Source organism: Parasteatoda tepidariorum, chromosome 8 (genome assembly GCF_982258835.1).
Source record: "Parasteatoda tepidariorum strain Cologne lab strain chromosome 8, Ptep-v5.0, whole genome shotgun sequence".
NCBI classification, from domain to species: domain Eukaryota; kingdom Metazoa; phylum Arthropoda; class Arachnida; order Araneae; family Theridiidae; genus Parasteatoda; species Parasteatoda tepidariorum.
Genome location: NC_141762.1, coordinates 99526106 through 99552994, shown reverse-complemented (window position 1 = coordinate 99552994; position 26889 = coordinate 99526106). Strand labels below are relative to the sequence as shown.

The window sequence follows — 26889 nt, the reverse complement described above, 5'->3', positions numbered from 1 at the left end:
TGAAAATCTTAGGTCTTTCGTCTTTTTTTCAGCCAATCGCAAACTGACAACACATGTGGCTTGGCAGGTTGCTTCTGGGTGACGTTTTTTTCTCCTATCGGTCTTTTTAAAAAGCCGGTCCAAATCTGTAGGAAGTTTTTGGAATTGTTATTCGTAGTTAATGTCTGTATTTTTATAGTTATATCATCATGAAATTCATCTTGTTAGCCCTTTTCAGCTGTTTTAGTATTGTACTAGGTGAAGTACTCGACCTTTCAGGTGCTGATTTTGAAGACCGGGTGTCAGAACACGATGCTATTTTAGTGGAATTTTTTGCGCCATGGTAATTTTACATATCTGAAATACTCTTATCTTAGTAATTTCACAAATGGAAAGTCTTCTTAAATATTTTTCTTTACTAAAATTTTATAAAGTCAACTTAGGAACTGGGCTGAAAGAATATTTTTTTATGTTTATCTTATTTCGTAATCTATAGATTCTTGCTTTATTTAAAAGTTTAGAAGGGTTATGTTCAGGAAGGGAAACATTTCAACATTTGCTTATGCTTCGTGGACTAACTGATTAAGGAAAACTTAGATATCAAAAAATTTCTCCTTCTCGAATGTAATGTAAAAAATGTAATGGACGTAAGATAAATTTTACCCCCTTAAAGTGTAAATTAATATTTATTTTTTTAATGAAAAGTTTTATTTTCAGTTAAAAAATTTATCAAATTGTATATATAGATATAAAAAATATTGAACAACTTTTGTTAATGGAAGTTAGGGGTCTGTCCTGGGCAAATTTACTATCGTTTAACGGTACCTTCACAAATTCAGCTTTACAGCTTTTCACAAAATTCTTTAAATAAAGCAGCCTCTTAAAATTTTGTTTTCATATCCCCATAAAAACTGTAAATTCCAGAGTTTTTTAAAATGAACAGCCAAATGTCACAGGAAGCCAAAATTGTAACATCATTCGAACATTATTATAAATTTATTCTAACAGGCCTTTATTTTTTTTATACATTTTTTTTTTCCTATGAAATTTTTTGTGATGTAGTCAAAAATTTTCTCAATGATGATAACTGTTTGTTCTAGTACTGTTATATGCAGTAAGTTTAAATTTAACTATAGTAGATTTTTAAATTTGGATACAATTTTAATCTCAATATTTTATAATAGCAAATTTATTTAATATATGGGTGAAAATATATAGAAATTTTCCAGTTATAAATGATTTTTTCTTGTAGTGACAACTATTGAATATAATTTCTTATTTTAACATTTTGGTGTTGATATTTTAATGTAATTTTAATTTTCACAAATTGTGTCTAAATTTTCACAATAGGTAACTCTCAAAAAAAAAAATCCAGGCAGACCACTGGAAATTTTTACTTAATTTTTAATATTGAAAGTTAGTAGGTGAATATGTTCAAAATTTTTTTATGTTATGTATACGTGATATCAAGATTGTAGGAGAGTTTACTGACCCTTTTATCAAAAACTTTTTTTTTTTTCAGATATCATAGAATTGGATTTTTAGACTCTTGATTCAAAATTTCAGTTAGTACATAAATGTACTTTAGTTCCCGAACCTGCCATCCTCATAAAATTTTTAGAAATGGCTGCTATGTTTTGCCAAAATGCAATAGGAGTAGAGATAATTTGGTTTAAGAAGCATTTAGATAAAGTGTTTCAAAACCTAAACAGCTTGCCTCAATGTAGACGGTAGCAAGTGTAGGAATTACCCAATTTGGATGTTTATTTCACAACTAATTTTATAGTTATCAGGTTTTGCAACAAACTGGTTGCACAATTTCCTAATCTTGCCTTATAATTACAATTTAGTTTAAATAGCATTAATTTGGTACCTTTTTAATTAATTATTTTTAACTGAAGAAAATAAAAACAAATTGAAAAGAAGTTTATTTAATTTCTGAATAAATTAATATCTATTTCAGTGTTTTCCATACAGGAATATAGTATCTAGAGCTTTAGTTTTCAACTATATGAATGACTTAATATATGCCTATGAAATTATGTATGGTATTAGTTACACTATAAATTTAGTTAAGTATTTACTGTTACAAATAGTAATTAATTTTCACAACTAATTACTGTTAAGTATAAATACACAAAAAAATTGTAGATGGTGAATTCTATTAGTAACGGTAAGACAATATAACAAAATCAATGTATTTTTTTATTGTAATCAAAAGTGATGCACATTTTTCCAATGATTAATGTTTAGACTTATATATTCTTTATAGCTAATTGCTAAAAATGTTAAACCTAGAAGTTTTCAATTTATAACTTTTTTTTAAAAAAATTTCAAATATGGTAATAGGACATTTTTTAGGCATGATTATCATATTTCTTATGAAAATTCAGCCAAGCAAACAGTAAATACATAAAGACTGGTTTAATTATTATAATTTGACTTGCATTTCTAAAAAATAATTTATATGAACCATATAAATTAGGTAAATAATGGTAACCGAAAAACGAAGTTTAAAATGATAAACTTTAATTTATTTAGCGTGAAAGGTATTCTGAAATTTAAACCTACAATTTACAATAATTCATTCAGCTACTAAGGCGTTATAAAATTTTAATCTACAGTCTTGCCCTGTGGCAAATTTTTTTTGGGCTTTTCTGCGGAAAACCTTTCTAGCACTAATATCTTTCTGCAAGATACCTTAAATAGTAACTAATATACATGTTATTAATTAAATTTAAAGTAACAGAAACATTGCATTTACAAAGAAAAGCCTATTTGGATATAATAAAATTGTATGTATTTAAAAAATAAATATGTACCTAATATTTTTTATTCTAATATCATGGGCTATATTCTTACTTTTTGTAAGAGGAAAACACACCAATTTCTTTTTTAACATTTCGTAAATCATCATCACATAAAAATTAATTAAAAATCGTAAAATCGGGGAAAGAAAAGAGAACCAAATTTTTTATTTTTCCCAAACGGGAATAAAAAATATCAGGAGCATTTCTTCTCAAAATCTTTCAAACATTTCTGCAGAAGAGAAATTTTTTGCTTCAACATTCTTTATTTTTCATCTCAAATAAGAATCTAAAAATTAAGAACATTTCTTCTCCCTCTGATGCTTGAAAAAGGCATCTTTTAAATATAATTTTAGAGAAAGGAAAAAAATGCAAAGATTTTTGCAGAAAAGAAAACCAAAATTGTTTACTTTCTAAAGTTAAATTCTTTCTGAGACAATGTTGCCATGATTCTGCTACTGGGCAGTTTTGTACCAGAGCCATCTGTTGCAATTTCATAATTCTCTAATTTCTGCATAATTTGAGTTAATCCATCATTTATCTTTCTCTAGGAACATAAATATCCTTTCTTCATAATCATGCTTTCTCATACAGGATATTTCTATTTATTCATCTTCTGTTTGATGTATTTGTCCAATATCATTCTTTTATCTGTTTCTTTTCCATTCTACTAACAGAAATTGCCAACACATCCTTTGGCATTGGTGAATTAGACTCTTCTACACCTGTAACATCATTCATAATTTACCTGTTCTCTTTAAAGTGGAATCTCTTCTACTCAGAAGGAAAAAATACGCTATATTCAATAACATTTCTTAAAAGTTTCAATTATTGAGTGTCAGGAAGAAAATGGATATTATTCTGTAAGATCTTGGAATTTATCTCTTGAATATTTTGGGTATTTTCTGCTGCAACTTTTGCAAATTCTTCTGTAGTTGTAACCAACCTTCCAGCAAAAAAGATTTCCTACAACATATGTTTTATAATTACTTGTTATAATGTTTACACAGTTGTATGCATTTATAATTAAAATGTTTTATATCCTTACACCATATTTTGCAACATGAATGTTAAATTGGTAAACAGATTTTTTTGTTTAAATTTTCTTGCAGTTCTATCACTAAAAAATGTACAGTATGGAACCCGTTATCCAGAATTCAGAAAACTGGAAAACCAAAAAACCGGAATGAAATTCAATACATCTTCCCGCCATTTAAAAAAAAAAAATTTTTTATTTTCCTCATAAAATTTTAGGATTTTTCTTTTTTGAAAGATGTTTACCTTACAATCATTTTGGAAATAATCATTAGCATATTACTTCAATGTTTTCTCTTTTTAAGATTATTACCAAATATTTTTTTTCAGTTTAGTTTAACAATTAAAAAAACGTCTTTTTGTAGCGATTCAGAAAACCGGAAAAATCAGTTATCCGGAATAGCGATGATCCCGATCGTTCCGGATAATCGGTTCCCTACTGTATTTTCTGATTGAGGAAATAGAACTAACTTGTCACAGTCAGAGAGGACTGTGCTCTGGAAAATCCAGATTTTCGGTTTTTTGCTAACTGCAATCCGGAAATCCAAGATACAGAAGTTTCGAGAAATCATCCATCGCATTTATATGTAACTTGTATATTTTATTTAAAAATATTAAAACTAGAATTTATACTTGCTTTGCATCTCTTTCATTTGTAGATATTTTTTATTTGGTAGAGCAATAAATGTGATTAGGGATAAAAGTAAACTCACACATAATTATTAATTTAAATTATGCTGCATATAATTTATTTAGAATTTTGTGTTGCGAAAATGTCGATTTTAAATTATGAGGACATAAATTTTTTTAAATGCGAATTATTTTACTCGAAAATTTTTCAGGAGTTTTGAGTTGGACTCACAATTACCCCTGCAGTGAAGAACAATAACAGGAAGGAAAAAACAGCCGCGTTTCTGTGATCCATTTCGTAACTTTTAAACGTATATTCAGGCTTTTTTTTCTTTTTGTCCTTAATAAACATTACCTCTGAAATTGTCACTTGCTGATGAGGCCAATGAATAGCTTGGATTTTAATTGCAGAATTTTCTACTTGTACAACCACAGATTTTTCATTTGCTTTTTCTTTTTAAAGAATTTGTTGCCTTTCAATGTAAGTGTGCTTTTAAATTTAAAATTTGTTCTTTAAGAAGATGAAAACATTCTATAATTGAGCCTTTATCTGAGCACTGGTAGTTTCATATATGACTGGCTTGTCTTTGGGAGAACAATTAAAGTACCAAGTCTGATTAAAAAATTATAATGTATTTGCAAAACTGTTTCCTATGAAGGATAATAATTCTCAAAAAGCCATTCAGGAGCATTTTTTTTTTTGCAAAAACAGGCAAGAAAGGAACTAATTTTACTGCCAGTTTTATCTCCCCCTATTCCAATCTGCGATACAAACAGCCCTGGATAACGCGAAGTCATTTATATGGAATTAAATTGCATGGACTTAAAATTCTTTAATGCTAAAATTAATATTAAATTTTATCTGTTTTAAATGTCATACCTGCTAAGTCTCCAATTTTTTCTAACAGACACCTGTATTTTAAATCTATCTCCTGTTTATCCATATATTCTCAAATTTCTCTTTGTTAAGAAAATTTTTCGATAAAATATCCGCAGATGGCAAAAATACTTCTCTTATTCCTTAACAGATGGTGCTATTGTCAGTACTGCAGTATATTGAGTGGTGTCTCAGGGGATAGAGCATTTGCTTTCCAATGAAGCGAATCTGGTTCGAATCCCAGTGATGGCTGGTCTATACAAATTCTGCCTCTGGCCGCACAGACCACGTTGCTTAAGTAAAATATTCTCAGTGGTAGACAGATAATTGGTTAGTCCCATTATCGTCCGGCTAACCGTAGGTGGTTTTCCTCTCCATGTATTGCAAATGCTGGTTAGTTTCATCAAAAAGTCCTCTATGAAGGCTAAGTTCTCCTAGAAGTTCCTTTGTCTTCTGGATTGGGTTCGAAATTACAAGACTAAGGAGTTGAACATCAGTAGTTGTGGACCCTAAATTGGGTCTGCTGTTTAACGAGAGTTATAAAATAAAATAGTTAAAGTAATTATAAATAATGGTTTTAAAAAATCTTAAGATTAAGATTTTTGTACATATTTTTTTACTCACTAAATGTAAGTGCTTATACTTTGAATTTCTCTTTTTGATTTACATGATTATGTAGTATGATGTATCTAAACTTGACTCCTAGCCTAAAAAGTGGTGTTAGTAAAATCTCCCTTATTTTATTTCTCCAATGTTGGCAGATCTGAAAATTGAACTACTTATTTCATACTTACGAGAATATTTCTGTATAGGGATCTGTTGTGCCTGCCAAGGTGCCAAATGGATTTTAAACTTAAATTTTGCTGGGAGGTTGCAAGGTGGTTCCTTTTTGCATTGTTTTTATTTTAGTTTCTAGCAGGCCGTGGCACGGAAGTTGCCAAGATTTGGTGATTATTAAGCTGCAGGTCACGGAAATCGTCCCTTCTGATATCTTGGAGAGAATCCCATCTTTCTCAAGACTAATAAAAATTTAGAAAGTTTTTACTAATGTACAATATAATTTTAGTATTAAAGTTTCTCTCCATTGTAATTTTTTTCAAATAATGTTCATATTACTGTAAGGTATTTAATTACTCAGCTATGTATTTTCAATTTTGAAATTTAAATGTTGATTATTAAATAATATTGAGAAAACAGATAACTTATATATAATCTTTTTTTAGGTGTGGCCATTGTAAAAGACTAGCTCCTGAATATGAAAAAGCTTCAACAGTACTAAAGAAAGCTGATCCACCTATTCCTCTTGCAAAAGTATGATCAATATCTAAGGTTCTTTTTTTTAAGAAAACATTTTTTAACAAGTCTCAAATGTAAAAAAAATTTCTGAATTTTTTCTTCTGATTGTGGAAATGTGTCGAACGGATGTCTAGATATGGGAGTCAGTGCATAGCCAGTAGTCTGTCCTGGCCAAATTTACTACCATTTAGCGGTACCTTCACAAGTTCTCCTTTAGGAAAAACTGCAGTTTCACAAAATAATTTTTCTTAATTTTATTTTTGTATTCCGTAAGAGACGATAAATCTATATTTTAGTGTTGATTTTTTAATATTTTTAATTTTTACACATTATGTCTAAATTTTCACAAAATGGGTACCTCTCAGAAAAAACTAGACAGACCTCTGATAGCGTTTTTAAAAAGGGCTTATTTTCGTTTCTGAAGAGCCCTTAAAGGTGCTTTTTTATTGGGTGTTTTTGAAAAGTGCTCAATTTTCTTTTTTCGAAAATGAGATTTAGCCACATATTCTGCAAAAGCGTGGCTTTCATGTTCTATTCAACGTTTTCACAATTCATTTGAACACAATGCATTTTGACTTACTGTCAATTTGTGGTGTATGAAATTGCCAATCATAGATGTTTGATGAAATACTTGCAGGTCCACATGTGTGTATAATTAGCTAATTTCTGGTGGATCTGCACTCTCATCTGCTACTCTGCTGCATTTTGCAAGATATTCTCTATTTCAGCCTTCATTTTCTACCCTCTGATAACAAACCCAAAATCTCTCAGATCTGTTTATGGTGGCTAATATAATCAAGAAAAAAAGTTCTTTGTCAAAAACTAGTTATTTTGTCATGCTCATGTTAAGTCTTTGAAAAAAATTTTGAATTTTGTTAATGTATATAGTGCTTAAAATATTTTTTGAGTGCTTAAAAAGTACTTTGACTCTACAATTCTGCCATGGAGAATCTGACCATTCTCTTTATTTTCCAGTTTGATAATAAAATATTTAACTTTTTCAATTTCTTTAGGTGGATTGCACATCTGACAATGGAAAAGATACTTGTTCAAAATATGGTGTCAGTGGTTATCCAACTCTGAAAATTTTCAGAAATGGTGAATTTTCATCTGAATATAATGGTCCAAGAGATGCTGGTTTGTATTAAATTTTAAATCTTTATATTCTGGTTTTGCCAAAAGAGTCATTGAAACAGATGAGTTTTTTTCTCTCCTTTTGGCAAGTTTTTTCCCCCAATATAATAAAAAAAATTCTACCTTTTTCAAAAAAGAAAAAATCAACTTCATTGAATTTTGAAAAAATTAGTTTTACTTCATACCGTGTAGTTTGTAAAAAGTGGTTTAGGGTGCTTATTTTCATTTTTCTAAAGCCCTTAAGGATGTTTTTTAAAAATGCATAATTTTCACTTCTCCAAAATGAGGTTTTTTATTTTTAACATGGCCATGAATTGCTTAAACAGCGTGCTTTTCACATTGACTCATTAAACATTTTCACAATTCATTCAACTACGACCCATTTCGGCTTACCGTAGGTCTGTAGTGTAAAGTGCCAATCATTTTACACGTTTGCTGATCTCTATGTTGTGGGTCCGCAAGTGTATATACTGACCTGGATTTGGTGGTTCTTGGTAAATCTCTCAAATTCTTGCAAATCGCGAGCGCCAAACTAAATAAATTTTTTCCCACAGTAGCAAAATAAAATTTTATTTCTTTTGTTAATATAATTGCTGGTGTAGTATGTAAAAACTATTTAATTTTCTGCAAATTACTAATTTTTTTGATATAAAAATTAAGTAATAGAACACTTAACGTTGATATAAAAAATTATCATATTGGACCAACTTGCCTAAATAAATCATGGTCTATGACAATTATGTCATTTAATAAAAATTTAGTCAAATTTTTGATTAATTTTTGTACTTATTTAGGCAACTATTTTCGTAGTTTTCGGCTACTGAAAGGAACTATTTTGTTCATTTTTTTCTGTGGCAACCCTGTAGTCTATGACAGCAAAAAAAAAAAAAAAAAAAATTTGAAGGGGTGTCCCAGGTAATTTGTTTTGTCAGGATTGTTTTAGTCTAGAAATAGACTAATGTAATTTCTGTGTTTATTGTTTATGAGCTATTTCAATGAGAAAGGAATTTTTTGTTTTAGATGGTATTGTTAAATACATGAAGGCTCAGGTTGGGCCAAGTTCCAAAGAACTGAAGACACTGGCAGAATTAGAAAAGTTCACAGCTGAAGAGACAGTTGTTGTCGGTAATACATTTTTTATACTTTCATATTGAATAATCATTCATATTAAATTTTCTCTTTTTTTTTTAAATATATGAAAAAATTGCAAATCTTAATTTCTGCACTTAATTTTACAATTCAATTTCAATGAAATCATTAAAAATGGAATGCAGATTAGTTTCATAGATGTTCTTAACAATCTGAAAATATGTATATAAAAAGACCAGGGATTGAAAAAATTGCCTGATCCTTTAGCTGTTAATTAATACTGTTAATTAATACAATTATATCAGTAGTTACATTACAATAAAATTCCTTTTTTACTTATTGATTTTCTTTTTTAAGAAAGATAATTTTGCACTGTCACTATTGGTATATGTCTATTCGATAATAAACAATCATATTAATTTTAAAGTACTTAATTTTTCAAAAGCCAAATTAATAAGTGATTGAATTGTTCCCAACAGACAGTTTGGAGGATGGGAAGAGGTCCATGGTTGGTGATTTTTCAAAAGATAAAATACCCAAAAACAAAGCAAAAATCCTTAATCAATATTAAATTTGAAAAATAATTTGGCTAAAGCTAATCACCAAAAAGACTGAGATTTAGTAACTGAAAAATTTTTGTGGTAAGAATAAAAAGCTATAAATAGATGATTAGATAAAAAGTTAGTCGTTGCATTAATTGTTAAGAATAAAGTATTTAACTTTGCTTTTTTTAAAATGTAATAAAAATGAAATAATTGGTTTGATTAAAATTTTGTTAAGAATGATTAAAGGAAATTTGAAAAGCTAGGAAACATGTAATGCCTATTGTGGCATCAGTCTTTTTTTTCTTCCCCTATTAGCTTAAATATGTTGAGAGCCCTTGTTTCTATAAATTTAAATAATGGAAACCCAACAAGAATTAATGAAATAAAATAATAAGCCATGTGTAAATTGTGGTATATTCTGAATATCATATTTCAAATGATAAAAAATTTTATAGTTACTCTTTATTTTGGATAGTTCAACGTCTCATGTTATAAATATCTAATAGGCTGAACAGATTATACAACAAGGAAAAAGTAGATTGTGTATTAGCTGCCTTAAATGTGTAGCACAGTGACATTAGGGTACTTACCAGTTTCAGATACAAGGTATTATAGTACCTATGATAGATTACCATTATCATAGCATTTATATTAGCGGTGATGCGTATTAAATACCTTATTTAATTATGCATCACTGCTGTCAATTTTATGAGATATTTTAAGCGTTTGATGTAAATATCGATATTATACTGCCAAAATAATTATAAAAATACTAGTGTTGTCACTTATTTTCAATAATTTATTTTGGTTATAGGTCCAAATTGAAATAAATTTATAAAAAGTCTTAAAAACCTAAATTAGTGGTGAAAAGATATTTATTCTTACAGAACTGTGAAAAATTGTTAATGATGCTTAATTTTGGAAATGGGAACGGAACTACTGCTGTAATGTTAGTGTTTTTAATAGGTAGTAAATATACTACCTAATATTGGTACCCAGACTATAGGTACTGCATGGTTCTTGATCCATTGGGTATAGGTGGGGGAGAACATAATTTTACCATGAAACTGTCAATTGTCCGGGTACATTTTCAAATCTTGTAGAAATTTTCTAATTCGTTATGGAGCTATATTTGTCCAACCTTGTTTAAAGATTGTATTTGCAGGCTATTTCAAAGATGCTTCAAGTGGTCTTAAAGATGAATTTTTAAAAGCTGCCGATAAATTGAGAGAATCTATATCTTTTGGGCAGACTTCAAGCAGTGAAATTTTAGACAAGAAAGGCCTGGATGAGTAAGTATTTTTTCAGTTTTAAAAGTAAAGTTTTACAACTTTTTGAAAACCATTTAAAAAAAAACACTTAAAAAATAAATAGAAATAATTAATATTATCATATTTAGGGTTGCTAATTCACAGGGAAAAGCTGGAAAATACAGGGAATTAAAAATTATTTAATAAAGCAGGGAAAATGCAGGAAATTTTGAATTTTTTCTTATGAACTAGGAAAATAGGGGGAATTTTACTTTTTCTTTTTTTGCAAAATGTTGACCTCTCAAATTGTTATCTATGAGATATTCATGTCTGCCAAGTATCCTGTTTTTTAATGAAGACTCCTGTATTTTACTACTATTTCCTGTTTACCTGCATATTCTCTGTATTTGTTGAAGAAATTTGAAGGGAAAAAAAAGGTAAAATATCTGCTAATGGCAAAAAATACTTTTCCTATTCCTCAACAGACAGTGCTATTGCCAGTACTGCAGTATGTTGAGTGTTTATAGTTTAAGTAATTATAAATAATGGTTTAAAAAATCTTTAGATTAAGATTTATATACATATTTTTTACTTCGCTAAATGTAAGTGCTTATATTATTTTCGATTTTGAATTAAATGGTTACGCATTGTGTATCAAAACTAATTGTAGCCCAAAAAATGTTGGTAAAATCTTACTATTTTTCCAAAGTTGGCAGGTATGGATATTCAAAGGTAGTTCAGCTATACTATAATATTTCTGTATTTTTTTTTTATGTATGTTGAACTATTCTTTATTTCTCAGTTTTTCCAGCAAAAATCCCCTCTTACAGTTTTATTTAGAAGAAAAAGAAAACTCAAAGATTGTGTGGGCTTTGTAAGAAGAAAAAAAAGGATTGCTCTGTTAGAAAAATGTATAAAGAGGAATTTTCTTACTTAAGTAAACTAAAAATTCGGAATAGTTTAACATTATCAGTATAGGCAATTTTCACGACCAGTAATAAATGACATAGGAAGCGAGGTAATGGACTACATAAAACTAAATTTCCATTGTATGCAATGAGAAAGTTTCTATAAAATTGCATTCCTTTCTGCTAATTTAAAATAAATTGCTGTATAAATTTTTTTTCTTTAAATATCTGGTTATATTTGAACAAAAATTAAATTAATTTGGGCTCAATGACTCTGACTTACGGGGAAATCTCGGACTTACAAGGAAAGTCAGTAAATTAGAAAATCCCTTATTGTACTGCTGCATTTATTTTGAAAAGATTTGTCTTTGAGATTTTCATTTTAGTTCTTAATTCTGTGTTTTTTTGTGTGCATTGCTTAAATTAATTTCCTTGTTAACTTGTTACTTCTGATTTGTTACAATCCTTTCCTTGGTTATTAACATAGCTAATCTCGTTTTATTTCAGTCACATTGTCTTACATCGTGCAAAGAAATACTTCAGCAAATTTGAAGAACAAGATGTTAAGTACTCAGGATCTGCAGACAAAACAGAAATAGTTGACTTTGTCAAATCTAGCTAGTAAGTAGATTGTTTTTGATAATTTTTTTTATTCACTCGGAGGGTCAGCCACTATCTCTCATTGCTCGCTGTGGGGAAAGGAGTTATCAACACGTCTATAGAGTTAACACTTCTCCTTTACTAGTGATTAAATTATTGTAGTGGTAGTTACTCCCCCACCAGAATTTTATCTGGGATGGAATTGGATGAATTGATATCACTAGCCTTTATGCAAAAGACCGGGAGGGATGTATTAAGTTCACCGGATTTTGAGTGCTGGTCGTGAGAGTTATATTGAGTTCACAGTTGTGTACACGGTCACTCCTGTCTTGCCATTACCAGTAGAGTGTACAAGCTCCAGTGGTGTGTGATCGATACTGAGCAGCAACAGTGTGAGGAGAACAATGTTGCAGTCACAAATAGCTGGCCAACTGTTCAATTTGTACCATCCATCAAAGTAGGCATGTTTAAATCAAATCCACAACAGAGCGAGCCTCCAAATCTAATAGTTTATTTTAAGTTTCCCTCTTTAATGAACTTTTTTTTGAATAAAATATCAGTACAGTGAAAAATCTGTCAGTTTTATGTTAGCTTCTTCATTCATCTATAGTATGAACACAAAAATCCAAATTTCGTGAATCCGTGGCTTTCTAGGGCAGAATTCAGCTAAATTTTTGTAATTACGCTGGACAAATTAAGCCAATCAAAAGTCTGTATTTTTACACATCACAAAATATGATATGGTTACAAAATGCCTCTTTATATTGGAAATTATGAGTTAACATTATGCATAACATTTCAAGTATATTTAATGTCAATCATAACTGGAAAATATTGTAGTTTTTCTATTTTGATGACTTTAAAAATTCCTGAAATTCCCTTTGTGTAAAACATTTAGTACATTATGTTCTAAATATTATGCAACAATTATCATGAAATTTATATTTCGTGAAATCTTTAATTATTTTAAAACATAATAAATATGTAGTTAGTGTTTACCTTTATTGAAAGACTTTTGCCCAGAGAAACGGACCAGTAACTTTTTTAATGTATTTCAATCTAAAACTAATTTACTCTTGATAGTATCAAAGCTTAACTCCGCCCCCTTGAGGGGGCATCCAGGGAAGATATCTAATTGCTCTTCATCGTATTATATCTAATTGCTGAATCTCTGGAAAGTTTTAGAATACTTAGCTTAAACAAGAGTAACCCTTAATTTATTTATTTAGTGATTAATTGATAATTAAATAAGTACTATTATCAGATAATTTAGATGGTGAATATAAGCAGGGTTGCCACTCCAGGAAGAATGGGGAAAACCTAGAAAGTACACGGAATATAAAAATCACCTAAAATAACTGGGAAATTTGAGTTTTTCCTTACAAACTGGGGAAATACAGGGAATTTTATTTCTTATTTTCCCCTTTTAAAAAATGGTGACCACTCAAAGCTATGGGATTTATAAAAATGATATTTCAGCTATGATAAACTATTTCATTTAGTATAGTATTATTTGTTTAAAGTATATTGAGCTGTTTCTTATTTCTCCAGCAATTAAATAGAACTAATATAGTTAGCCAAATGCATCTCACATGTAAGAGTACAGTGTTGATGTGTTTCCTCTTAATATATTGTGTGTAATATCTACAGGGAATTTTTTCTTTTCTATATTTGAGTTGCAGGGCCGGCATATCCTTTTTGGTAGGGCACTGGGCCCATGTCCGATGGCTCGATCCCCGCCGGCCAAAGACTCCCCTTGTAGTAAATGGTGACTAATGCACGTTAAATCTGTCGGGTCACCAAGTCCTCCATGTTCCCATAACAAATCATACTTCTGGGATTACCTTCGTTGCCTTCTGGAATTGTTCAAAATTACTAGGCTACAGAGTTGAACATTAGTAGTCGTAAACCCAAAATTGGGTCAGCTGTTCTATGCCTGTTATAAATTAAAATATATTTAAGTGGCAACCCTGATTTAAAAAAAAATTGAAATCTTATTTAAATAAGAAAAATCTTCATATACAAAGGAGAATTTTTTGCGAACTATAACAATTCATTATCTTTCATTACATAGTTTTTAATAGAGTATTTCTTTCCAGCCATGGACTTGTTGGTTACCGAACACATGATAACCATGGTGACTTCAAAGCTCCTTTAATTGTGGCATATTATGATGTAGATTATGTAAAGAATGTCAAAGGTAACTTTAATTTATCTTGTATAAAAGTGAGTTATATAATCAGAATTTCTACTTATGCCATGTCTGAAACGAAACAGGCATAATTTTTTAATCAATACCCCCATCTTTTGGAAAGTGATTCTCAACCTTTTTTGTTGCTGCTGCACACTTTTAATGATTTTAAAATTAGGAGTTAATAATACTTTTTATGATATTTGAGCTTCATGATTTTTGATAATTTAATTTATATTTGGTCTGAGTTTTTTTTTGCTAGTTATTGTTTGTTTGTTTTTTATAGTTATAATTGTTTGTTTTTTTACATCAATTATTTTTTTTAGATTCCTAGTTAACTTGTTTTTTTATTTTGCTAATTAATTGTTAGCTTTTTTTTTAGCTATTCTTTGTTAATCTATTAATTTCATAGCTTATTTTAATTGTTAGCTTTTATTTCCTTTTTGTACATTAATATTTAGCTTGCTTTCTTTTGTTAATTAATAAATTTAAGTCATTAAATTTCCTACATACTTTAACATCTTAAGATTGTCAGAGACAGGACTATCACAAAGATACCTTATTCACATGATTAAAAAAACTAATTTTGCGATTCGCTTACATACGAGTTAAAAATCCAATGTAGCGTATTCGTGAGTTTTTAAAACCCAACATCGCGATTCAAATTCTTGTGATATAAAGATTAATTTTCATGTTTATATGTGATTTAAAAACTACTCCTGAGAATTCGTATGAACACGCTCTAAAACTTTTGCATTGTGATTCGTATTTACGCGATATAAAAAATTAAATATAGCATTTTTCAAGTTTTTAAAATCCAATATCACATTTCAAATTCAACGATTTTGAAATTCACAGGGGTCGCATTCCCCCTAAAATTCATAAAATTCCTAAAAGTATTTGCAAACCCTAAAATTCCTAAAAATCTGATAAAATTTTGTTGGTGTTCCTAAAAAATTAGAGTTATAGGCTAAATATAAATAAAAAAGCAATAATCTAAAATATAAGAATTTAACTACGTTAATTAAAACTGTTTTAATTTTGCCACATGGGAATTCTGATCCTGAGAGAGGTTTTTCGATAAATAAAGCAATGCTCAATGTGAGTCACCATGAGTATACTATTATGTCGCTTAGACTAATCAAAGATACCATTCGAAATTATGGAGGAGTGTTGAAGATCACCACAACACTATTGAGGGCAGTAAAAGAATCTCACAAATCATATCAAGAATATTTTAGAAAAATGATCATGATTAATTTGTTTTTCTCTAACTTCTAATATAAATTGCTGATTTGAAATCTAATAATATCTCACTATAGTTTTTCTTAATAAAGTAAGGTAATAAAGTTTTGATTAAGAAGGTAAAAATTAAATAAAAATCCAAGTTGGTGTTAATTTATTTTTTCTCTTTATTTATTCTCACTTTTGCCTGTTCCTGAATTATGCACTTAATTTCTGATAGGTAATATGTAAAGTTGAAATTTCATTTTTACACTTTAGAGATTTCATTCTTGACTTAATAAATTTCAGAGTTTTATTTTATGGCTTGCAACTATTTATAATATGTGTGGATGAATTGTAATAATCTTCTGTTATGTAATAAACTACCGTGTGATCTGTTTTTATCCTAGCAAAATCATATATTACCCCTAAAATTTACCTAAAATTTTTTGAAAAAGTTCCTAAAATTACCCTAAAATTTTAAAAAACTTTGCTGCTACCCCCGAATTCAATGTCTCAATTTATATTCACACAATTTTGAAATCCAACAGCTCTATTCTTGTAAGTTTTTCTTGAACTAGTTACTTTAAAGGTGTGATATTTTTCATTAGTAGGTAATTTATTTATAAATGTTAGTTAAAAAAATGTTAAATTTGAAACTTGTATGGTATATAAATTAATGATTTTTTTGCACATAAAATTTTAAGTTTTTCCATTCGTGTCACAGTCACCCCTGTTTAAAGTATTTAGTAATTTGAGGGTATAGATAAGCTCATTTCATAAATATGAAGAAAAAAAGAAACAGTTGAATAAGAGAACAAATCTTTACAGGTACCAATTATTGGCGTAATCGCATCATGAAAGTAGCTCAGAACTACAAAGGACAAGTCAACTTTGCTGTTAGTAGCAAAGATAAGTTTTCTGCTGAAGTGGAAGATTATGGTTTAACAGCTAAAGGTGATAAACCTGTTATTGCCGCTAGAAATGAAGCCAATCAAAAATTCAACATGAAGAAAGAATTTAGGTAATTTGTTTTTTTTTTTATTATTTTATGTCATTTCCAAATGTAGGTTTCATGAAGTAAGAAATTTTTTCAAAAGATAGGATATCGTGTAAATTTGTGTTGCAATAAATTTGTGTTGCAATAATTAAAAATATGTAGAATAGTATTCAGTTCTATTTCTGGTAATTCTTTAGTTCGAACCTTAAAGATAATATATACATTTTCATTTTTGTTGTAACTACAGTGATACCTTGCTTATTCATAGTAGTTTGCAGATTTATTGCAATAAGCTTAAAAGTATTTAATTAGGATTTGAGTTTCGGACGTCCTAAATTGGTTTTGGACATGAAGCTGACTAAAATTGTCTTAGTGTCCAAAACTTTGAACATTGATAAATGGTAAAAATTCTATATGTGTAACCATTGCACATATACTTATATATGTAAATAAATATTTGATACTTTTTATGCAATTTGCTTTAACTTATTAAAGGTAAATAATATAGTAAAAGATTTATGACTTTTGAAGCTCCGTAATTCATTGAACAACAAAAGTGAATACCTTATCCCTTAAATATGAATAAATATGCTTTTAATACTGATAAATTATGTTTTTGCATAAGTAAAAATAAATACAATATTAAAAATAATAAACTTTTTTAATAAAACAAATACTTGTCTGTTTCTTGTTCAAATATCAACCTTTTATTTTTTACAAAAATTTTTTTTAAATTGTGACATAATTTGAATAAAAGGGTTTTGGACAGTTTCAGACAAAGGGTTTTTGGACAAGACAGCTTGAACAGTGGATTAATCCATTCTGTCATAAACCTTGCCAACTTTGTAGTAAAAACCTTTTTCAAATAGTTAAGATATTTAATTTTAAAATTCACTTGCGCTATTGTTCCAGGTAGCAGTACTCTTTATCTTTGATATTTTCTCTTTTTATTAATTTTTTTTTTAAAAAGAAATCTTTTTTAAAAATTAATCTTTTGTGTAAAGGAGCATCTCATTCTGAAGCAGATTTTATTAAATTTTAAATATCAGAATTTTGCCAGGAGGAAACCTATTTTTTCCAACAAAATAGAAGTTTACAAAATGTCCACTTAAATTGTTTAAAAATAAATATTATGAGTAATAAAATGTAATATAATATAGGAAATTTTCTAAATTGTTTGTAATTCAGTGATTAAAACAGAGAATTCTCTTAATTATTGACTATATCAGGGTTCCTATAGTACTTGAAAGTCCTGAAGTTGAAAGTTAGTTGAAAAAATCAGGGCCCTGAAAAGTCGTTGAATTCTGCCATGGGGTACTTGAAAAGTACTTAGATTTTTTTTAGAATTTAAATAATACTAAACTTTCTCACAAAGAGCAGAAAATAAATAATAAATGAATTCAAACGAAAATTATAGAAATTCTGTCAGATGCAATTTTTAATACTTGTAGTGAAAAGAGGTTAAAGAAGATACAAAATTTTTCTCCTAGATTTTTCACTCCAGATTATTGTTAATCTCTGATGTTTAGAAAGCTGAAATTTCTAGCAAGTTTTGGTTTTTGTAGTCATAGTTTCTGAATGATAACTAGTGTTTCATCAATTTGGAAATATGTTCAATGTGTTAACTTCATTATTGTGACAGGTTAATATTATTATCCTACTTGTTTTTTTTTTTTTTTTTTTTTTTTTTTAAATTTTTATAAGATGATTTATTAATTTATCATATTAAATCAGATCTTTAAATTTAGTGTTTATTGCTAATAAATAAAATTTAGTTCCAGATTTCATGAATTCTGAATAAGCATCATGATTTACATTAAACTGATTCTGGATTTATGGATAGGAATTCATATAAAATGTTCTAGGAATTAGGATTCAAATGAAAATGATTAATAAAGCATATCAAATGTTGTTTAAGTGAATGATGCTAATTTCTCATCAGGATTCGTATTAAGGTATTTTATAAATCACGCATCATGATTTTCATTAAAATGATTTATCAAACACACATGATATACATTAAAATGATTTATCAAACACACATGATATACATTAAAATGATTTATCAAACACACATGATATACATTAAAATGATTTATCAAACACACATGATATACATTAAAATGATTTATCAAACACACATGATATACATTAAAATGATTTATCAAACACACATGATTTACATTAAAATGATTTATCAAACACACATCATGATTTACATTAAAATGATTTATCAAGCACACATCATGATTTACATTAAAATGATTTATCAAGCACACATCATGATTTACATTAAAATGATTTATCAAGCACACATCATGATTTACATTAAAATGATTTATCAAGCACACATCATGATTTACATTAATGATTTATCAAGCACACATCAGGATTTTCATTAATGATTTATCAAACACACATCAGGATTTTCATTAATGATTTATCAAACACACATTATTTAATGTAATGAAATTGAAATATGTACTAAGTTTGGCTATTTAGAAATGCCTCTTACACATTATCTGAGAGTTGTTTGGAGTATTTATACTGTATTTAATTTGATTATGAAAATAGATGTTATTTATAACTGTAAGCACAATTTGTATTGTATATCGGAGATGAGCATCAGTAGACCTAAACCAAAAAATTGGGTTATCTAATCAATGATGGTTATTAAATAATACTTTAATTGTTTTTTTAGTGTTGAAAATTTTGAATCATTTGTCAAAGACTTCTTGGCTGGTTCTTTAGAACCTCATCTGAAATCTGAAGACCTACCAGACGACAATGATGGGCCTGTTAAAGTAAGATGTCATTTTTTGCTTAATCTTAATTAATTTCCTTTGTGTATTTTTCATGATTTTTTTAAAATTGTGAATATGTTTTGTTGTGAAATTAGTCATAAATCTTAAAATGCATATGACACGTGGCAGAATCGCGGCGACATGGAGACATTATTGCAGAACGTTAGAGTTCTTGCAGAAAGACTTTTATTTTGAAAAGTAAAAAAATTTTAGTTTTCTTTTCTACAGAAGTTTACAATAATATTTGAATCATGCATTTAGATAATCACTTTTTGAAGTACTTAATTTACGCTAATAGTATCGTAAATCAATGTCATGTTTCTATTGTATTTTTAGCAGTTACTGATATTGATTTTTCACATGGTTTTTAAATTTCTCTATTTAAAACAATATGGAAGATTTGAATCGTGCATTTGAGTATTTACTTGTTCAGGCAACTATTCTATCGAACTTAATTGTAAAAATAAATACTGCATGTGATTCTTCTGTTAATTCGCAGAATTCCGAGAGTCTCTTGGCCATTGATTTGTTAACTTCCACAAATAAATTTATATTTTTTAAAAAAAATTCTAGGAATTTCGGTAATCTAAATTTTAAATTTTCTTGCTCAATCAAAATCTCAACACGTTGAATGCCACTGAGTTTGTTCGTAACTCCACAGTGGTCACCAGTGACCAGCAAAGTCAAGATTATTAGAAGCACACAATCCGAATAACTTTTTAATGCTTTTAATTTTTTATATTATCATTACTGAAATGGTTTGAAGAAAATTAATGCAATACATATTGAGAAAATCATTTTGGCCAGATGGGCAAGCCATTAAAAATAAGTGTGGCATTCAACCTCTTAATGAGGCATTTATTTGCCCTTTTTTAAGATTTGTTATAGAAAAATGTTCCATCTAAAGAAATAAACTTAAAAGGAAAAACATTTCATAATCAGGATTACCACTCCACAGGAATAAACCTGGAAAATACAGGGAATTTAAAAATTATCTAAACTAACAGGAAAAAATACAGGGAATTTTTTTTTTTACAAACTTCGAAAATACAGGGATTTGAGCTATTGTATACTAAACTATTTTCATCTACTATAGCATTATTTAAGTATGTTCAGCTGTTCCTTTTTTTTCCCTCCAAGTTTTTCCAGTAATTAAAACTAATATAGTTAGCCCAATATAGCTCACATAAGACTACTGAAATTGTGTGTTTCTTCTAACTATATTGTGTACAGGGAAAACACAGGCAATTTTTTTTCCCCACCAGATTTGAGTGGCAACCTTGATAAAAAAATTTAATAGAATTAATGATCTACTGAGGCTAACACAAAAATATGAAATTGGTAATCTTAAAAGTTATTCTAAAATAAAAAACATTTTAAAAGATAATTAGTTAGAAATATAGTTTTTTTCTTCCTAATTATATTTTAATGAGTAGCAGTTTTGTCGCAAACTCAGATTTGTAACAGAATTATTTAATCACTCTGGTGTATATGTCCCTGTTTTTTTATTTGATTATAATTAGATCAGTCATATTAGAATCATTAGATTCTAATCAATTTTTAATATACTACGACATGGAAGTTTCAAATCTCTCATTTCGATAATCACTTTTCAATGTGCTCGGTAACATAGTAAATCTGTGTTTCGACATTTTTTTAAATTGCAGTTAATTAAATTGATTCTCTCATGGTTTTTAACATTACAATATTAAGACATGCACAGGCACATGATTTTTCAGTTAATTTGCAAACAAGAATTCCATACTAACTTTGCCTAGAAAGAATTAATGAACTACTGAAATAAATATAGACGTATGAAACTGATTTGAACGTAATTACAAAACTGTAAACATACCATTTTTTTGCTTGAAAAATGGTTGTTTTTTCATGTTTTAAACTTATATTTTAATGAGTAGCAATATTGCTAACTCTGATTTTAAACAAGAATTGTTTAATTAGTGTGATATATTTTCTTCCCTTTTTTTTGCCTACAATTAGATCAAAAATGTTTTTAATATATTAAGACATGGAAATTTCGAATTACAGGAATCTCTTTTCAGTGTGCTCCATACCATCTTATATCCGTGTTTCAATCTTTTTTTTATCGTTCGCATTTAATGCAATTGATTTTCTTTCTTCTTTTTTTTTAAAATTCTGGTATTACATCACGAAAAGTTTAAATCTCTTTTGTGAGATTCGAATCTAACTTTTTGGTGCTACTGCAGTATGTTTAGTGTTTATACTTTAAGTAATTATAAATAACGGTTTAAAAAATTGTTTTAGGTTAAGATTTTTAAACATATTTTTTGTTTTGCTAAATGTAAGTGCTTATATTATTTTCAATTTTGAATTTCTCTGACTATTAATCATGATGTATTAAAACTTTACTAGTAGCCGAAAGAATGTCATGATGAAAATCTTATTTTATTTCTCCAATGTTGGCAGGTGTGCATATTCAAAAGAATTTGCATGTGTAATATTTTGTGAAAAGGAATTATGAATCTTGCACATCAGTTTTCAATCAAGAAGAGGACACATTTAAAATGACAAAAAAATAAAAAAAAATTTGAGCTGGAAATAAGAATGTAACTTTAAAAAAAAGAATTCTAAGAACATGTTCAAATCTTTCAATGTTGAGCATATGTGTGTTCTCAAATGAAAAATATGTAGTGTATCTGTGCAACTGGAAAGTCATGAATTTCTGTATTGAACAAAATTTGTATGAAATGTCGAGATTGTTAACTATTTTTTTTTTAAAAAAGTCATTGAAAATCGATTTAGGTTGCCAAAAGATCTAATTTTTAAAATGGAATTTACTCCCCCCCCCCCCCCAATTTCATGGTGTTCTGAATATCTGAATTTGTAATAAAATCCACACTCACAGTCCTATTTTATTAAAATATAAAATGTTTTTGTAATGTTCTTTAAAAATTATGGTGTTCTTTCAAAAGATGAAAGAAAAAACATTTCCAGAGTGAATTATCTTTTTAAACTACTGTGATGTCAGGATTTTTTTATTTTTTTTATCAATTTAAAATTCTAGCTGAAGCAAGCCAGTCATTGGTGAATTTTTTTAATTCCGAAATGAGAACAGAAAAATTAGGAGTATTTCTTTCCTTTCTGATGAACAAGAAAAGTATCTTTAGAATATAATTCTGCAGGGAAAAAAATTACTTGCTTTTGTATTTTTTTCAGCTATTTTATTGCTTTGATTCTTTCTTTACTGTTTTTTAAATTTAAAATCTATAAATATGAAGATGCTAGTATAACAGTTTTGGTTATATACCTATCATTTCAATTTGAGAGAAAATAGTAAAATTTAAAAATGACACAGATCATAGTCAATTACAATGTTTAATTTTTATTTAGGTTGCTGTTGCCAGAAATTTCCAAGAATTAGTGATTGATAGCGATAAAGATGTTTTAATTGAATTTTATGCTCCTTGGTGCGGACATTGTAAGAAATTGGCTCCAACTTATGAAGAGTTAGGAAAAGAAGTAAGTTATAAGCTTTTGTTCCAAAATTGGCTTATGGAAAAATAATTGAACTGGAACATGTCTGTTTATAGTAAATTATTGCAAGTTCAGAATTAGTCGTCACATTTTAATTATTTAAAACTGTGCAAGAAATTTGTTTTTACTCTCACTTTAAATCGACATTTAATGTATTCAGAGCATAGATTTCCAACATTTCTTTTTAGTCTCTACCATCCTCCTAAATTAAATGTTTAACAACTTTTGCATAAAACAGCACTAAAAATAAAAAAATAGAATTTGTGCTATATTAAGTTTTTGAATAATTTTTTTTTCTTCTGATGCACTTCTGTAATCATGTATTTAAGTTATTGAAAATAAACCTAAAGACCAATGTACTTGAGGAAAGTACTTTATAGGGTAATTGGATTTTTATGTGTAACGCTTAACTTAAAGATTAGTAATATAATTTATGTCACTAATCCCTGTAACAGAATTTTTACGTGTTCTCTGCAACAATTTTCCCTAACACTAATACCTTTCTGAAAGACATTTTTAATAGTAGCAAATATGTTTATTTAAAGTAACAGAAGCATTTTGTGTTTACAAAAAAGAGAACCTTTGTGCATAGAATAAAATTGTATAATTTTTAAAAAAAACTATAGATGTAGAATTCTTTAATTCTATGTTTTTAAAAAGTTCTTAAACGTGCATGTTTTTGCTTTTTGTTTGTAAAAACCCCTAAAGGTGCTGTTTTTATTGGTAATTTGTAAAAATAGCTTAGTTTTCTTTTTCCCAAAATTTTTTCTTAGTCATGTCAAATACTGTCACTGTTGCTCAAAGCGTAGTTTTCACCATATTCTGTTCAACATTTTCATTAGTTCAACCACAATCAGTTTAGACTCCCCGTCATCAACTGTGATAGTAACATCATTGCTGTGTGTGGTGGGGGTGTAGAAAGGTACAAAATTTTCAGCCTATGTTACACAATTCTATAAATGGCAATTCTTTATAAACCACACTAGCTTTGTGGATGGAAATAATGAAATTTGCAGTTGCTTCGTTACAGAAATTGCTTTTATTTCGTTACAGAAATTTCTTAACTTTGTACTTCATTTGTTTAATTATTTGCTTAGAGGTTAAAATTTCAAAGGCTGAACAAACTAAAATTGGTTAATTTGTTTGTTACTAGTGCAAATATATTACCAAGCTTACTGATAAAAAAATTAAGATAATAAAAAGAAATTGTCTGAAACACTCTTTATATAAAAATGGCAGAGTTCCCGCAGGACAGGGAATTTTAGTTTACATTCAAAAATCAGTGAATAGTCAGGAAAATTTGCAATTTAAAAGAGAAAAAACTGGAATATTCCTATATCATACTTGAAAATTAACCAATTATTAAATTAAATTGTCAGTAACAGTAATCAGTTATTGAGATTGGAGTTAAATAATTCTAACATCTATTACAATTAATTGTTTAAAAATTTCACATTTTAGTCTAACTGAAATTGTTCCCTTCCTCTCTTAATATCTTTTTACACGGAAAATCTAATTTGTCATTACAAATAATAGAATCAAATTTTTCTGGTGAAAATATGGTCTCAATTTTCATTGAAATTTACCTGGGATACCTGGAAAAGTCTATTTTTTTTATTTATTATTATTTATTTTTTTAAATTTAGTGGGAACCCTGAAATTAAATTGCCATCAGCATGATTAAGTATTAGGGGATGCAACATTTCATTTGAAAAAGGTTGTGCACTCCTACTAGTATATGAACTACGATAAAATGTTTTTCCCTTTTATATTTTTTAGTTTACTTTACAAATATAAATAACTCTTAACTAAATTTTTAATATTGTAAGATAGTGAGTTACTTTCTGATATTTTTAAGATTAATTTTATTTCAATGTCGTAATGCAGTTAGTCTATACAATGTTCCAATTTAATAAAAGACTTTTTTTTAATTTTTTTTAAAGAAAACTAAAAAAGGGTGCTCTATTTCGAGAAGAAATTTTTTTTTTTGTATTTGAATATAAAATTTGAGACCTTTAACATTATTGGCAATTTTCATAACGTAGGAATTAGAACCAGGATGAAACATTAGAAAACTGTGAAATATCCAATTACCATCCTTCGAAACACAAACATGTTTTTCTGTTGCCAGGATGCTCATAATTTGCTTGCAATACATTATCTGAACCTATTTCACAAAATATATGAACTTATTTACACACAGTTAATTTGTGTCTGTCTGTGTTTTCAAGGTTTGTATTTGTTTTGAAAGGATATTTCATTGAATCAAGCCTTTTTTAAAATATTTGAAGCAGTAAGATTATATGTATTTTTTACTATTTAATAAATTTTAAAAGTAAAATCCATAATTTGGAAAACATATCTTGTTCCTCAGAGTTCTAGGAGTGTATGTTTATTTCGTTCTAATTTATGTAAATCAATTGGTTTCATTTTTAGATCAATTTAATTTCTTACGTCTTAATTGAATAATATGAGAGTACTTATTAAATAAAAACTTTATTTTCTAATATTTTTCTTCTACAGCTTGCCAATGAAGATGTTCTTATTGTTAAAATGGACGCTACTGCGAATGATGTCCCACCTACATTTGAAGTGCATGGGTTAGTATTATGTCATCGATAGAAACCTATATTTAATCATGTCAAAATAGTCTCTTTTTTTTATATACATAAATGATTTCTCAATTTTGATATAATTAGAGAAATTATTTTTAACAGAGGCATTTTGTATTAAATTATGTTCAAGTGTCCAGGTAATGTTTAATGAATGTTAATGTAAAATTTTCAGAAATTGGGGGGAAAAATTAGTAATTAAAAATATTTTGTGAAATTGATACTTCAAGGGTTACCAAAAAATATAAGTAAAAGGTTTTTTTTGAAAAAATTATAACCAGCAAAGCAATTGACTAAGGAATCTAAATTTCTGGTATTGAAAATTTTTTATTATATTAGTTAATATTGCAAAGATTTTTTTTTTTTTGAACTTAAAATATTTGTTAAAATCTTCAATATAATTTCAATATGGCTATACATTAATACTTTGCTTTTGTATAAGATCTTCTACTACTTGGACTAATTGCTGTAATTTAATAAAAATTTTGTTTCTTTTTCAGGTTCCCTACCTTATATTGGGTACCAAAAACCCACAAAACTACTCCCAAGAAATATGAGGTAAGGTTTATTAAAATTCATTTTTTAATTTAAGTAATTTAGATTTTGCTAACTTTATCCGTATGTTATCTGTCTCCCTTAAAATTGGTAAATATCCAGCTTTTGTCAGTTTACAATAAATCAAACAAGTTGACTAACATTTTCAGGCGTATTGCAATGAGCCTTTTACGCTAATTAGAAAGTATGTTATTCTTTGATGAATTAGCCCTAATTTAATTCAGGTTGCTTGTAGTGAGCCTAGTACAGTGACTTGCTTATTGTAAAGCACCTTATGAAACATTAATTGTGAGTAGTCTAGAAAAATTTACTCATTAAAACTAATTGAAATAAAAAAGAATAAAAGTAAAATTAGCTTCTGGGAAATGAACTTCAAAGAAAAGAAAGACTTGGCATAACTAGGCTATAGTACATTATAGTATAATACTAGGTTATAGTACATACGTTTTTAAAAAGTGCTTAAAGGTGCTTGTTTTCAATTTTCGGTATTTAAAAGCCTTTAAAGATGCTTTTTTCATTTGGTGTTTTTAAAAAGTGCTTAATTTTTCCTTTTCAAAAATGAGATTTTTTTTCTTTACCATGTGTATTTTCTCCACGTATTATGCAAAAGCATGCTTTTCACATTGTTCTTTTCAACCTTTTCACAATTCATCCAAACAAAATCCATTTGTTAGAGAGTCCGTATGTGCGTTGACTGAGCTGGGTTTGGTGAGATTATTGCAATGTGCACCTCTGCTGCATTTTGCAAGATCATTGCATTTCAGGCCTCATTTTCCACCTTCTGATATTGAACCAAAAAAATCTATAATTTTATAATAGCTAATATAATCAAGAAAAAAG

General features: G+C 28.1%; 1 protein-coding gene across 1 annotated transcript in view; it reads left to right on the top strand.

The window, feature by feature from the left end:
• Window positions 1-102: 102 nt before the first annotated feature.
• ERp60 (disulfide-isomerase A3) overlaps window positions 103-26889 on the top strand; it is a 29044-nt gene continuing 2257 nt past the window's right edge. The window contains exons 1-12 of the mRNA XM_087169500.1: window positions 103-322; window positions 6552-6639; window positions 7638-7761; window positions 8779-8883; window positions 10558-10684; window positions 12058-12171; window positions 14250-14350; window positions 16397-16589; window positions 19267-19369; window positions 22739-22867; window positions 25406-25482; window positions 25995-26052. Coding sequence (XP_087025626.1) covers window positions 189-322; window positions 6552-6639; window positions 7638-7761; window positions 8779-8883; window positions 10558-10684; window positions 12058-12171; window positions 14250-14350; window positions 16397-16589; window positions 19267-19369; window positions 22739-22867; window positions 25406-25482; window positions 25995-26052 — 1353 coding nt within the window. The 5' untranslated portion in view covers window positions 103-188. The remainder of the gene's footprint in view (window positions 323-6551; window positions 6640-7637; window positions 7762-8778; window positions 8884-10557; window positions 10685-12057; window positions 12172-14249; window positions 14351-16396; window positions 16590-19266; window positions 19370-22738; window positions 22868-25405; window positions 25483-25994; window positions 26053-26889) is intronic.